This window comes from Mustela nivalis (assembly GCF_964662115.1).
Source record: "Mustela nivalis genome assembly, chromosome: 2".
NCBI lineage: Eukaryota > Metazoa > Chordata > Mammalia > Carnivora > Mustelidae > Mustela > Mustela nivalis.
This window is the reverse complement of record NC_139021.1, coordinates 92722492-92735822: the sequence shown is the minus strand read 5'-3', so window position 1 is coordinate 92735822 and position 13331 is coordinate 92722492. Positions and strand designations below refer to the sequence as shown.

Below are 13331 nucleotides of genomic sequence, written 5' to 3'. Positions count from 1 at the left end.
AACATTTCTGGCATCAGGAGAGGATGGGACTTAAAAGTGGATGACACTTTACAGCTGCTCTCAGCCAGGTGGTCCTTGTGACACGGAAGTGGGTTGTTAGTTTGTCCAGGTGCCAGGACTGCATCACTGTGATCACTCTTTATTTCCATCAGAAAACTATTTGAGGACAGTTAAGGAAGGAATGAGAAGTTTGGTTGTTTTTGGAAAGCCTTAAGACAAAGAAGGTGCCAACATCAAACCTTGAAGAATATCCTGGAAGAAAATCCTGGAAACAACAGTGGTACCCTCCTTTCTTTTCCCCCTGAAGCTTTATTTATTTATTTATTTATTTATTTATTTATTTATTTATTTATTTGAAAGAGAGAGGGAGAGGCAGAAGGAAGAGGAAGGAGAGGGAGAGAGTGATAGAGTGTGCAGGAGTGAGAGAGGCAGAAGGAGAGGGAGAGAGAATCCCAAGCAGACTCCATGATGAGCATGGAGCCTGATGCAGGGCTTGATCCCAGGACCCCAAGATCGGGACTTGAGCTGAAATCAGGAGTCAGATGTTCAACAAACTGAGCTACCCAGGCGCCCCAGTGGTGCCCTCTTTTAAGATGCTTCATCCAACATTTATTCAAGGGCACAGAGGGGAGAATTTAGCTATTGATGATTCGCTCAAAAAGCTGAATTCAAGGTAAAGAGGTTTTTGGACCACAATAGCAATATATTTCACTCATGAGAGAAAAACTACATAAGTCTAAAGTTTTAAAATAAACATAACGTTAAAGTTCTAAATAAACATAAAACTTCTAAGCAATAAGAAGGCATTGCTCCACATTTGATGACAGCAAAACTAAATGCTACATTGAAGAATGTACCTCTCCAGCATCACCTTGATCCCCAAACCAGACAAGGATCCCATCAAAAAAGAGAACGACAGACCAATATCCTTGATGAACACAGATGCAAAAATTCTCACCAAAATACTAGCCAATAGGATTCAACAGTACATTAAAAGGATTATTCACTACGACCAAGTTGGATTTATTCCAGGGCTGCAATGTTGGTTCAACATCCACAAGTTAATCAATGTGATACAACACATTAATAAAAAAAAAAAGAACAAGAACCATATGATACTCTCAATAGATGCTGAAAAAGCATTTGACAAAGTACAGCATCCCTTCCTGATTAAAACTCTTCAAAGTGTAGGGATAGAGGGCACATACCTCAATATCATCAAAGCCATCTATGAAAAACCCACTGCAAATATCATTCTCAATGGAGAAAAACTGAAAGCTTTTCTGCTAAGGTCAGGAACACGGCAGGGATGTCCATTATCACCACTGCTATTCAACATAGTACTAGAAGTCATAGCCTCAGCAATCAGACAACAAAAGGAAATTAAAGGCATCCAAATCGGCAAAGAAGTCAAACTATTACTCTTCACAGATGATATGATACTATATGTGGAAAACCCAAAAGACTTCTAGAAACTGCTAGAACTTGTACAGGGATTCAGTAAGGTGTCAGGATATAAAATCAATGCACAGAAATCAGTTGCATTTCTCTACACCAACAACAAGACAGAAGAAAGAGAAATTAAGGAGTCAATCCCATTTACAATTGCACCCCAAACCATAAGATACCTAGGAATAAACCTAATCAAAGAGGCAAAGAATCTATACTCAGAAAACTATAAAGTAATCATGAAAGAAATTGAGGAAGACACAAAGAAATGGAAAAATGTTCCATGCTCCTGGATTGGAAGAATAAATATTGTGAAAATGTCTATGCTACCTAAAGCAATCTACACATTTAATGCAATTCCTATCAAAGTGCCATCCATCTTTTTCAAAGAAATGGAACAAATAATCCTAAAATTTATATGGAACCAGAAAAGACCTAGAATAGCCAAAGGAATATTGAAAAAGAAAGCCAAAGTTGGTGGCATCACAATTACGGACTTCAAGCTCTATTACAAAGCTGTCATCATCAAGACAGCATGGTACTGGCACAAAAACAGACACATAGATCAATGGAACAGAATAGAGAGCCCAGAAATGGACCCTCAGCTCTATGGTCAACTAATCCTCGACAAAGCAGGAAAGAATGTCCAATGGAAAAAAGACAGCCTCTTCAATAAATGGTGTGGGGGAAAATTGGACAGCCACATGCAGAAAAATGAAATTGGACTATTTCCTTACACCACACATGAAAAATAGACTCAAAATGGAGGAAGGACCACAATGTGAGAAAGGAATCCATCAAAATCCTTGGAGAGAACACAGGCAGCAACCTCTTTGACCTCAGCCACAGCATCTTCCTAGGAACATCACCAAAGGTGAGGGAAGCAAGGGCAAAAATGAACTATTGGGATTTCACCAAGATCAAAAGCTTTAGCACAGCTAAACAAAGTTTGCACAGTTAGCAAAACCAAAAGACAACTGACAGAATGGAAGAAGATATTTGCAAATGACATATCAGATAAAGGGCTAGTGTCCAAAATCTATAAAGAACTTAGCAAATCAACACCCAAAGAACAAATAATCTAATCAAGAAATGGGCAGAAGACATGTACAGACATTTCTGCAAAGAAGACATCCAACAGACATGTGAAAAAGTGCTCCACATGACCCGGCATCAGGGAAATACAAATCAAAACCACAATGAGATACCACCTCACACCAGTCAGAATGGCTAAAATTAACAAGTCAGGAAATGACAGATGCTGGCGAGGATGCGGAGAAAGGGGAACCCTCCTACACTGTTGGTGGGAATGCAAGCTGGTGCAACTACTCTGGAGAACAGCATGGAAGTTCCTCAAAATGTTGAAAATAGAACTACCCTACAACCCAGCAGTTGCACTACTGGGTATTTACCCTAAAGATACAAACGTAGTGATCCAAAGGGGCATGTGCACCCGAATGTTTATAGCAGCAATGTCTATGATAGCCAAACTATGGAAAGAACCTAGGTGTCCATCAACAGATGAATGGATAAAGAAGATGTGGTATATATACACAATGGAATACTATGCAGCCATCAAAAGAAATGAAATCTTGCCATTTGAGACGGTGTGGATGGAACTAGAGGGTATCATGCTTAGCGAAATAAGTCAAGCGGAGAAAGACAACTATCATATGATCTCCCTGATATGAGGAAGTGGAGATGCAACATGGGGGGTGAAGGGGGTAGGAGAAGAATAAATGAAACAAGATGGGATTGGGAGGGAGACAAACCATAAGTGACTCTTAATCTCACAAAACAGACTGAGGGTTGCTGGGGGGAGGGGGGTTGGGAGAAGAGGGGTGGGATTATGGACATTGGGGAGGGTATGTGCTTTGGTGAGTGCTGTGAAGTGTTTAAATCTGGCGATTCAGAGACCTGTATCCCAGGGGATAAAAATATATTATATGTTTATAAAAAATAAAAAAAAAGAATAATGTACCTCTTCTAGTCAATGAAATCTTAGTTTAATAAAGCCCCGTGTATGTGCATACTAGGTCACAATGTAAAATACATTTTTCTTACGGGTTGTGGTGTAAACATTTGAAAGCCCCTGTTTTAGGAACTTCGGTTAATGATCAAACCAAACCAAGCAAAGGGCAAATTAAGTGATTCTTCCTCGCTTCCACATGTCTCGGTCTCTGCACCCCTTTAAGGATTTCAAGAGATATTTGCTTCCCTCATCCCACTCTCCTCTTCTCACCAACTTTTTATTCTTTCAGAAATGTTTCTAATATAATGAAATAAAACTTCTTTGTGCCACCTAATGAAGTTCTCAAGTGCACGTTGGGGTGACCACCGCCCAAGGCAAGAAACAGAAGATCTCTGGCACTCCGGCATCCCCTCCTGATCAGTACCCTTCCCTCTCTACAATTCTGACATCGTCATACACATACTAAAATCTATACGGTCAGTTTTGATGGCTCGGGCTCTATGTAAATGGAATCATTCTGTAGGAATCATTTGTCTTTCTCTTCAGTCAACACTGTAAATTTGGTGCTTGCAGCTCTCATGTTTATTTTTTTAGGGTCAAGTTTGTCATCCTTTCTATTCATGGGCATTTAATTTGTTTCCAGCTTTGGAAAATGATAGACAGTGTGGTCATGGACATTGTCTTCTATGTATCCTGGTAGATGTGGATTGCTGGGCATAACAGAGCTTGACTTTCTTCAGTTTAGCTATGTAAAACTGCACCCTCCACAGATAGGTTACAAACTGACATTCTCACCAGTGTGGGACGGTCCAGACGCACCAACACTTGACATTGTCAGGCTTTTACAATGTTGTTAGTCTGAAGGGTGTTTAACAGTACCTCGTTTTAAATTTGCATTTCCTTGAGTAATACAAGGTTCAGTAATTTCTAATTTATTAGCCATTTGGATTTCTTCTCTGAAGAGGTGCTTCCCTTTAAGACTTTTGCTTATGATTTTTACTCACCGATTTGTTGTTTTTCATATAGTTTAGAATTCTGCAGTCTGAGATGTTAGCCACTAGTCTCATGTGGTAATATAAATTAATAGAAAATTCAGTTCCTTAGTTACACTATCCATATTTCAAATGCTCAATGGCTATATGGGGCTGGTAACTACTTTATGGGATGGCAGAGAACTACAGAATATCCCCCCTTACAGCAATTTCTACAGGAAATTTCTACAGGAGAGAGACTACAGAACATTTCTGACCTCACACAAAGCTCTCTAGGACAGAACAGAACTAGAGAGCATTCCATTGTACAGCCAATCCCACCGCACGATGTTGCTCTAGACATTTGTCTCTGTTGCGCTTGTATTACAGGTATCTCCCCACATTCAGGGCCTGTCCATTAGTTCTTCCATGGTTCTTTTGATGAATGAATATTTTGAGTTTAACCAATCTTGTCCTTTTTGGACAGGGCTTTTTTTTTCCTTTAGGAATTTCTTCCCATCCCAAGGTCACAAGGATGTCCTTTTGTGCATCTGGAACTGTGTATAGAGTGTATAGAGAGGTAAGGGGCCAATTTAATTTTTCCCCTATGGATTGCCAATTGTCTTACCCTGTGGTGACAGTCTGTTCTTCTCCCTTCTCTGTATGCATCACCTGTCATAAATGAAGTGTATTTGTGTTTCTATGGCCTTTCCACTTTTCAGTCCATTCCAATGTCCTTTCCATTTCCCTTACTCAACCGTAACTGCTGGACCCAGATTGTCAGCCACCTGCCTACTGTATTGTCATGGATACTCTCCCGTCTTTATTTGAATTCTTGGTAGCATCAGGACAGTTGACTTTTTTTTTTTTTTTTTTTAAGATTTCATTTTTAAGCAATCTCTACACCCAGCGTGGGGCCCCAACTTACAGTCCGGAGATAGAGAGTCGCATGTTCACTGGGCAGCCAGCCAAAGCCACTCCCCTACCACTCCTGTTTTGAAGTACTTTCTTCTCTCGGCTTCTGGGACAGCACCCTCTCCTGTTTTGCTCTCTTTGTTGGTGGCTTCTCCTTTCTGACCCGTACCGGTTTAGTTGTGAGGCCTCATCTCTTTTTATGCTATGCTCTTGTCCTTGGTAATCACGTCCATTTGGAAGGCTTCAAATTCCAACCATATGCTAGGGACTCTTGCCTTTGTCAGGGGCAGAGTCAATGATTCACTGGTCTAATGCAAGTTGGAGATGTTTGCTGGAACTTCTGGACATTTTTTCCTTGTTCTTAAGAGTGAGGAATGGGCAGTAAGCTCACATTCCTACTGGATATCAATGAGGGGGGAGTCTGGCCTTCACTGCTGTTGGTAGCCCTCTCCCAATGGGATAAGTCGGGCTGTGAGGAAGCCAACCGCAGAAGAGAGCACAACGGAGTTACAGAACCCAAGTGAGGCCCTTAGTGAGTTGCCTGTGAAACCCACCGGACCTCTACACTGATATGTGAACCAATAAAATACCTTATTTTTAAACCACTTGGAGTCAGATTTTTGTCCCTAGTGGCAGAAAGCACTCTAATGAATCTAAGTCTGAAACTAAAATGTCAAGGTAGACCTCTGCTCTGAACTCCAGGTGTGTTTATCTAACTGCCTATCTGGTATTGTCACTTGGTTCTCTTATATGCACCTCACATTTCAGAGATCCCAAACTGCACTCTTGATCTTTGCCCAGAAACCTCCTCCTCACAATAAATGGTAACTGTATCCACCAAACTGCTCATGCCAGAAACATGTGGGTCATCCATGATTCCTGTGTTTGCTCCCCAGACAACCCACTTAAGTCTTGCCAACCCACCTCTAACATGTTCATCGGATGTGTCAACTTTTCTCCATTTCCACTGTGGCCACTCTAGTCCACACCATCCTTGTCTCTCTCCTGGACAACTGCAAAGATCTTAATTGGACTCCCTGCTCACTCTCATACCCTCCAATCCTATTCCTTACAGCTGCCAATTTTAATCTGTAATTATTTCACTTTCTATAGCACAGCAGTTAATAGAATGGATTATGGGGTAGGACTGATGGGCTAGTTATCTACTCTACACAAGAAATTACCCCAAACCTCAGTGATCTAAAACGACATGTGACATCTCACAGTTTGTCAGTTAAGAATGTGGGCAGACTTAGCTGGATATCTCTGTCTCAAGGTTGATCAGGAGGCTGCAGTCTTATCTGAAGGCTGAACCGGGACAGGATCTGCATCCAAGCTCCCTCGTGTGGTGGTTGGTGGGTCCGCACAGGTTGTTGGTTAGAGGCTGCTTTTGGTTCATTGCCTGAGGGGCCACTCCACATAGGGCAGCCCACAACATGGTAGCTGGCTTCCATCGGTTGGCTGTGTCCTGCAGTGCTTGGCACAGATGGGTTCAGTAAATGTTGCCTTGTTATCCTGTTGAAGTGCAAGTCCACTGCAAATGTGTCTATGTCTTCTTGCAGTCAGGTATATTATTAAGGTGGAACTTGGACTGGGTCACTTCCCTGTTGTATACCCTTCAGTAGCTTCCACCCCACCTGGGATAAAAGCCAATCTTCTGAAGGGGCCCAAAGCCCTTGCAATTATCCAAACTTGTGTCATGCTGTTGTTCCTTACTCACATTGCTTCAGCCCCTGTGGACTTGAGTGTACCAGGTTCTTTCCCAGGTGGGGTCTGGACCATTCTTCCCTGAACTCTGCCTGGCTAAGTCCTGCTTGCCTTCCAGGTCCCAGCTTCATTACTAATTCTTTGGGGAGGCCTTCCTTGATTGCTTCATCTAAATTAGATCCCTGGGCATATTCTTTCATTGCACCCAGTGTAGCACTCCCTACTATTTGAAATTAAATGTTTATTTACGAGATTACTTGATCGATATCTGCCTCCCTCTTTAAACTATAAAGTCAAATCAGTTTTGCTTACTCTTGCATTTCTGCCCCCTGACACAATGTCTGATCATAACAGATACATAGTTAATATAAAGATATCTCTTTAAGGAATTTCAGAATCATGGGAAAGTATCTAAGTTGTTCTCCAATGGGTCAAACTGCCAAGGAACATCTGGATTCCCCAAATTCTATAATGAAGATTTTCTGTTTACCATAAAGGAGTTTCAGACTTATTTGGTTGCTATATAGGTGTCAATAATATGAATCCTTGCTGTGGGCTGGGCATAGATATAACGGACACTTTTCTAAAACATGCAACTGAAAGACAAGTTGAAGTACAGACTAACCTTTTAATCCATGTATTTAAATACCAATCTGGCTAATAGCAAAATTAGAAGCCTACATATTCAATGGATTTTTTTTAACACAACCAAGACATTTTTAATATATGAATAAAACAAATGAAAAGCTAGTAATCACAGCTATCCTTAGAAGCTGGATCTTGAATATATAAAAAAATTTCAAATTGATTCCCATTTCATTCCTATTTCTTACTTTCCTTTGTCTCAACGTTCTCTTTCTTTTGGCCAGCGTTGAAATTACAGTCAGGTTTTTCTGAGCCTATCAGCCTACGGAATTTCAAGAGGTTTGTTTTTTCTGTTTTGTTTTTGTTTTTGCTTTTTTTTCCTGCACCGTATATACATTGCAGAGATTTATCATTGTGGTTCATAATAATTGAATATTTTCAAGTTTCTTTTAATCATATATTGTTTAAGTTTGTTCTCACTGCCAGTTTCTGATCCTGCTAGATGCTGCTGATTTACCTGGCAAAGGGAAGCGTGAGTCTTATAACTATTGCCAGGAACATTTAGCTACTAGTAACCTCAGGCCACTCTTTACCTGGTACTGTGGGAATGAGGGGAGACAAGAGCCTGGGAAAGGGCATGAACTCTGAAGCCACACTTCCCAGATGTAGATTCTGGCTTCATTGTTTACGAGCTCTGTGACCCTCTGGCAAAGTGACTTACTCCAACAGGGCTTAGAATCCTTGTCTTCAAGATGCAGACAAAAATGGCATTTATCTCACTGGGTTGTTATGGAGATAAAAAGTGCTGACTATCTACCAGAAATCATTCCATGAGCTTTATGAAAATAACATACATATATATATGTTATATATTCATATTTCCTTTTTGGAGGTTGTTGTCCCCTCCTTCCCCCAGCAAAAAAGGTTTTTCTGGGTGGTTTCATAGTTAAGCGTCTGCCTTTGGCTCAGACATGATCCCAGAGTCCTGGGATCGAGCCCTGCATCAGGCTCCCTGCTCAGCGTGGAGTCTGCTTCTCTCTCCCTCTGCCTGCCGCTCACCCTACTTGCACTCAAACTCTGTCAAATAAATAAATAAATAAAATCTTTAAAAAAATAAAAAATAAAAAAAGGTTTTTCTGTCATCAGGGCTGTATCCTCCAGCTAGAACTTGAGGATACTGAATACAGAACTTCTACGTAACACATCCAAGCTATGGGACCGTTCCACATTGTGTATAGATAATAGAGCTTCTCTGGGCTTTGGCTATTTCATCTACAAAATGGTAGTATCACCAGCCCTATCCGCCTAACAGACTTGCTCTGAAGAGGAAATAAAATGCAAGACAGCAACCTGAAAAGCATGTTCTTATGCATCCTTGTGGCCATAAACATACATATGTACCCCTTATGATAGTTCTAAGATTCTGGGAGCGTTGTGAGGGGCGTTCTATAAAGTTAAATTATCCCACACTAAAGTTAGTTCAAAAAAAGAGGCCAAAGATGCAGAACATTAAGAGGCTGAATTCAAATGACAAAGTATATACATGATCAGTCATTTGAAGACTGAGCAACCTAATACATTTTTGTGTTCAATTAAAAAAAATTTTGCATTAAAAAACAAACACAAAGCCTTTCCAAATCACCAATGATCAGTGGTATTTTCACTTCTGAGAATGATTAGGCCCAATTTAGGGATTTTATTGATTCTAGCAATATACCAGACAATTTAACCTAAGAGTTCACTTATTGTAGATAAGAAGACATTTGAATTCTATCTGGGCTTCTTCCCTGCACACTACGTGGAAGGGAAAGCTGGCTGAGGAACTAACGGATCCTTCTTACAATATTTCAAATACATCAGTTTTTATGAATGAGAAACATTTCCTATTAATCAGTATCTAAGGCTCAACTAAGGTTTTTTTTTTTTTTTTTTTGGCATAGAATTCTAGAGTCTTCCTTTAATTTCCTCATAATCCTTGGTGTTCTTGCCAGGAAATTTTGTTTCATAGTACATTTAAAAAATTCTGGCATCATTTAAATTTTTGAACGAGTCTTTTATCTGGAATTGTTTGAGAAAAAGTTTAAGTTAATTATATAGCAGAATTCTTAAGCCCCTTAGAAATTTTATAATGGGGATCATTAAAGAAAACCAGAAGTGGGATCTTGCCAAATTAGTCTAGATGGTAAAATATATGTTGTCTCCTGTTGGCAACTGCCAATCTTGGATATATAAACAGTAGTAAATCTTACCAATAATTCCTGTGAATGCCAAGAGGAATCAAAGTAAGCCGAACAGAACACAGGAACAGGTGGGAGTGCCCCTGAGTTGGGGCCAGTTTGGCCGACATGATTGGCTATTATCCCCAAGAGAGGTGGGGGGCACATCACCCAGGAGAGGCCGCACACACGCCTGTCCTCATGGTTTAAATGAGATGACAACACTTTTTTTTTCTTTTTTTGGAAACTAAATACATTTTAATAGAAAACAAAATACAAAATAACTCTTTTCAGAAAACAGAAATATTTAATCCTTTTTTCCATGAATTTGAACTCGCTTTATCCTCAAAGCACAGTTTTGGATGCGTGCGTATGTACTTACGATTTGTTTCACAAAGTGTTCGTTAAACCGCTATTGCAATGCAGGAGGTGGGAGCCAATGATGGCAGGAGGAAAACACGTTGAGAGGCTCGCACCTCCAAATAAATGGGCATTTGGAAATTTCACATCTTCTAATTCTATCTTTTGACTTATCACTTCCAATCCTTTTCATTTCTTTACCACCATCTGTCCTTTTGGGGGAGAGAACTGTTCATACAAGTGCAGCCGTGAGGAACCTCTTCCTCTCCCACCATCACTGCGGGAGCCCAGGACTTTCTCAAACCAACCCTCCCCCCGCCCGCCCCACTTCTAGACATGTCAGCCGGAGTGATCCATCCATCACCCAGAAAGTTTCCCTTTCTCCCCAAACACTGTGCTACCCAATTCTCTGAATTCCCTGAACCTCAAGATTCCAAGTATCACAGCCAGTGCCAGGAGTAAAACCTGAAAGATGAGAGCAGAGAAGGCCCCTCTGCCAGTGCTAGGTTTCCTCTTCTCAATAATAATAATAATTATAATTATAATAATAAAAAATCCTGGTTCTCTGTAATTATGGAAAAGGAGAGACTTTTTGCCAGGATGATCCCTGCCCCCCGTCCTAGTTCCCAGCCCCGCCTTCCTGCACCGGTAAAGATCCACCCCGCACCCGCCGACGGAGCAGCCGTGAGCAGGTGGCACCGCTCCTCCTAAGGGTGCCCCATGACCATCCTGGGACCCAAATGCAGCACCCGGCGGCAAGGTAAGCAGCATCTCTTACGCGCGGGAAAATGAGACAGAGACACGAAGGTGCTCACACAAGGACACGGGCGGGATCTTTGTGGGAACTCGCAATCTGACCTCTGGAGCCTCTTCCTTCTCCGTCTCACGTCCAATCACAGCACCTTCCCCCTCCGGTCCTTCGACATTATGGGGGAGGGCAGCGAGTGAAGGGGTGACGAGCTCAGGATGTCTGCATGGGATGGAGGTGGGGGGTGGGGGGAGCAGGGGTCAGGGGAAGAAGCAGGGAGTCTTTCACAGTCAGTCAGTGATTCGATCTCGATGTGTCCTAAGACTGGCAGCCTGGAGGCTTTCCATGACTGCCCCAGTCCCTTACGACAAAGATTAAAAAAAAAAAAAAATTTAATGTTCCTGATTTTCTTGTGTGATTCCAGTCACTAGAAGGAGGTTGCAGGCCATGAACTGCACGCTCAGCACGTTGCTCATCTGCCCGGTGTACACGCCCACGAGTTCACCCGAGGAGCCGTCGGTGGGTGCACTGCAGTGCGTGTTCCTGATGTCCCAGACGCGCACGGAGTTGTCCATGGATGCGGACGCGATCAGGCTGCTGTCCGGGCTGAAGGTGAGGCTGGTGATATTGTCCGTGTGGCCCCTCAGTTCTTTATAAAGGGTCCCAGAGGCCAAGTCCCATAGCTTCAGCCGCTGGTCCTCGCCGGCTGATGCCAAGTACTTACCGTTAGGAGAGAAGGCAAGAGAGAGCACGGGGCCGCGGTGGCCCGTGAAGAGCCTCACTGAGTTGCCCTGTTGAGCGCTCCACAGCCGGACAGTCTTGTCGGTCGAGCCCGTGGCTAAGTAGTTTGAATTAGGGTGGAATTTGACACAGTCCACATCTGCCAGGTGTCCGGCATATATTCTCAGCGGGTACGTCCGATCAAATGACCACAGCCTTGCGGTGCGGTCATGGGACCCGCTGGCAAAGTACAGGCTATATGGGCTAATGTCCAGGTCCCACACAGGGTAGGCATGTCCTTGGTACAACACAGTGTTGGTGAAACTGCTGAGGTCCCAGTACCTAATGGACATGTCTTCAGAACAAGAGAGCAACCCTGAGCTGTCTGCAAGGAACCTTGTGCTGTATACTGGTCCACAGTGTCCCCGGAGGATCTTCATCTCTGTGCCCGCATTGTCATCCTCATCATCCTGGGGACAGTGGGGGGAGGGGCGGGTGGCAGAGAGACACACAAGGGAAACATGTTTAGTGGTCTGCCATGAAAACCAAACAGTCCAGCAAAAAGAAAAATAAAGAAAGAAAGAAAAAAAAAGCCACTACTTGAGAAATAGCCTCTGACCAGTAGATGACAGTGGTCTTGTCCTTAAGGGCGACCCCAGGAAAACAACTCACAATTGCACAATGAAACACAAAGTCTCGTGCAACTTACAAATTGTCTTCCTCAAGTCCATCTTGTAGCTAAGACTCAATCAAATCAAAAGTACACAAATGCCAAGCTATCATTACACGGTAACGACTGTGGACCTTACTGTCAGGCTGAGGGGGGAACAGGTTTCCAAGGCTCCTTCAAAGATCACCCATGGTCACTTCCACTGTTAATCCTGACAGACATCATTTGGAAAGATTTACTGCCGAGTTTACATTAAGTTCTCAGATTCTTTTATTCTGTGGGCTTGTCTTCATCTGCTGGTTTTAGCTGCTTTCTAAGCCACATTGCTGTTTCGGCTCCACTAAGAAAATTTCTGGCACGTTCATTACTCCCATGAGTGGGGTCAGTGATGAAGGTAGACATGGTCTCACTTTAAAATTTACATGAAACTGTTGTAAAAGGTTAGCCAAAATAACGCCTGGACGTATCAGAACAAACAGTAGACCAGAAAGGTGCAGTTATCAGTAAGCAACACTCATACCGTGTGACCAGGCATAAACTGCCAGTGTCCAAAAAGAAATAAAGATGAAGTTTTAAAACTGTGACTTTCTGGAGGGTCTCAAACATTTTCCCAAGTGAGGCATGGGTTCAGAATGGCTTTAAACAAGCCGAGTGACTCATGGGATTCTTGGAACTAAAAGTGGGGACAGAAAAGAAGACAACCACTCATGGTACCGAGGGAGGGAGTCCTCCTACCTCACCCTCTTCCCCATAAGGACAGTATCTCTGTTCAAAATCTGTTTTCCCTTCATTCCCTCACAGACAAGCTTAACACTACAGCTGTCTCTACCCAAGAATTCACAAATGAAAATGGGTTTTCATTAAATGCCGTAAGGAGGAGTAAGAAGAGTCCTGAACCAATCGGCTTTGTTAGCTGAGATATAAATATGTCTGTGGGCCTTGAGTTCCTGTACAGGAAAATCGCATCTTTTTAACTCCCATTTGAAAACTATTAAATTCAAAATAAAACAAACGCCTT

The 13331-nt window shown here is 42.3% G+C and overlaps 1 protein-coding gene and 1 long non-coding RNA gene across 11 annotated transcripts in view; one reads left to right on the top strand and one right to left on the bottom strand.

Moving 5' to 3' along the window:
- LOC309857724 overlaps positions 1–12235 on the top strand; it is a 143181-nt gene extending 130946 nt beyond the window's left edge. Inside the window, exon 2 of the long non-coding RNA XR_014307872.1 lies at positions 12133–12235. This is a non-coding gene — a long non-coding RNA (uncharacterized lncRNA). The remainder of the gene's footprint in view (positions 1–12132) is intronic.
- The window catches only part of TAF5L (TATA-box binding protein associated factor 5 like), a 30239-nt gene continuing 27008 nt past the window's right edge, over positions 10101–13331 (bottom strand). For all 10 annotated transcript variants that reach the window (XM_082718882.1, XM_082718889.1, XM_082718886.1 and 7 more), the window contains one exon: positions 10101–12113. In XM_082718882.1, coding sequence (XP_082575008.1) covers positions 11316–12113 — 798 coding nt within the window. In that variant the 3' untranslated portion in view covers positions 10101–11315. The remainder of the gene's footprint in view (positions 12114–13331) is intronic.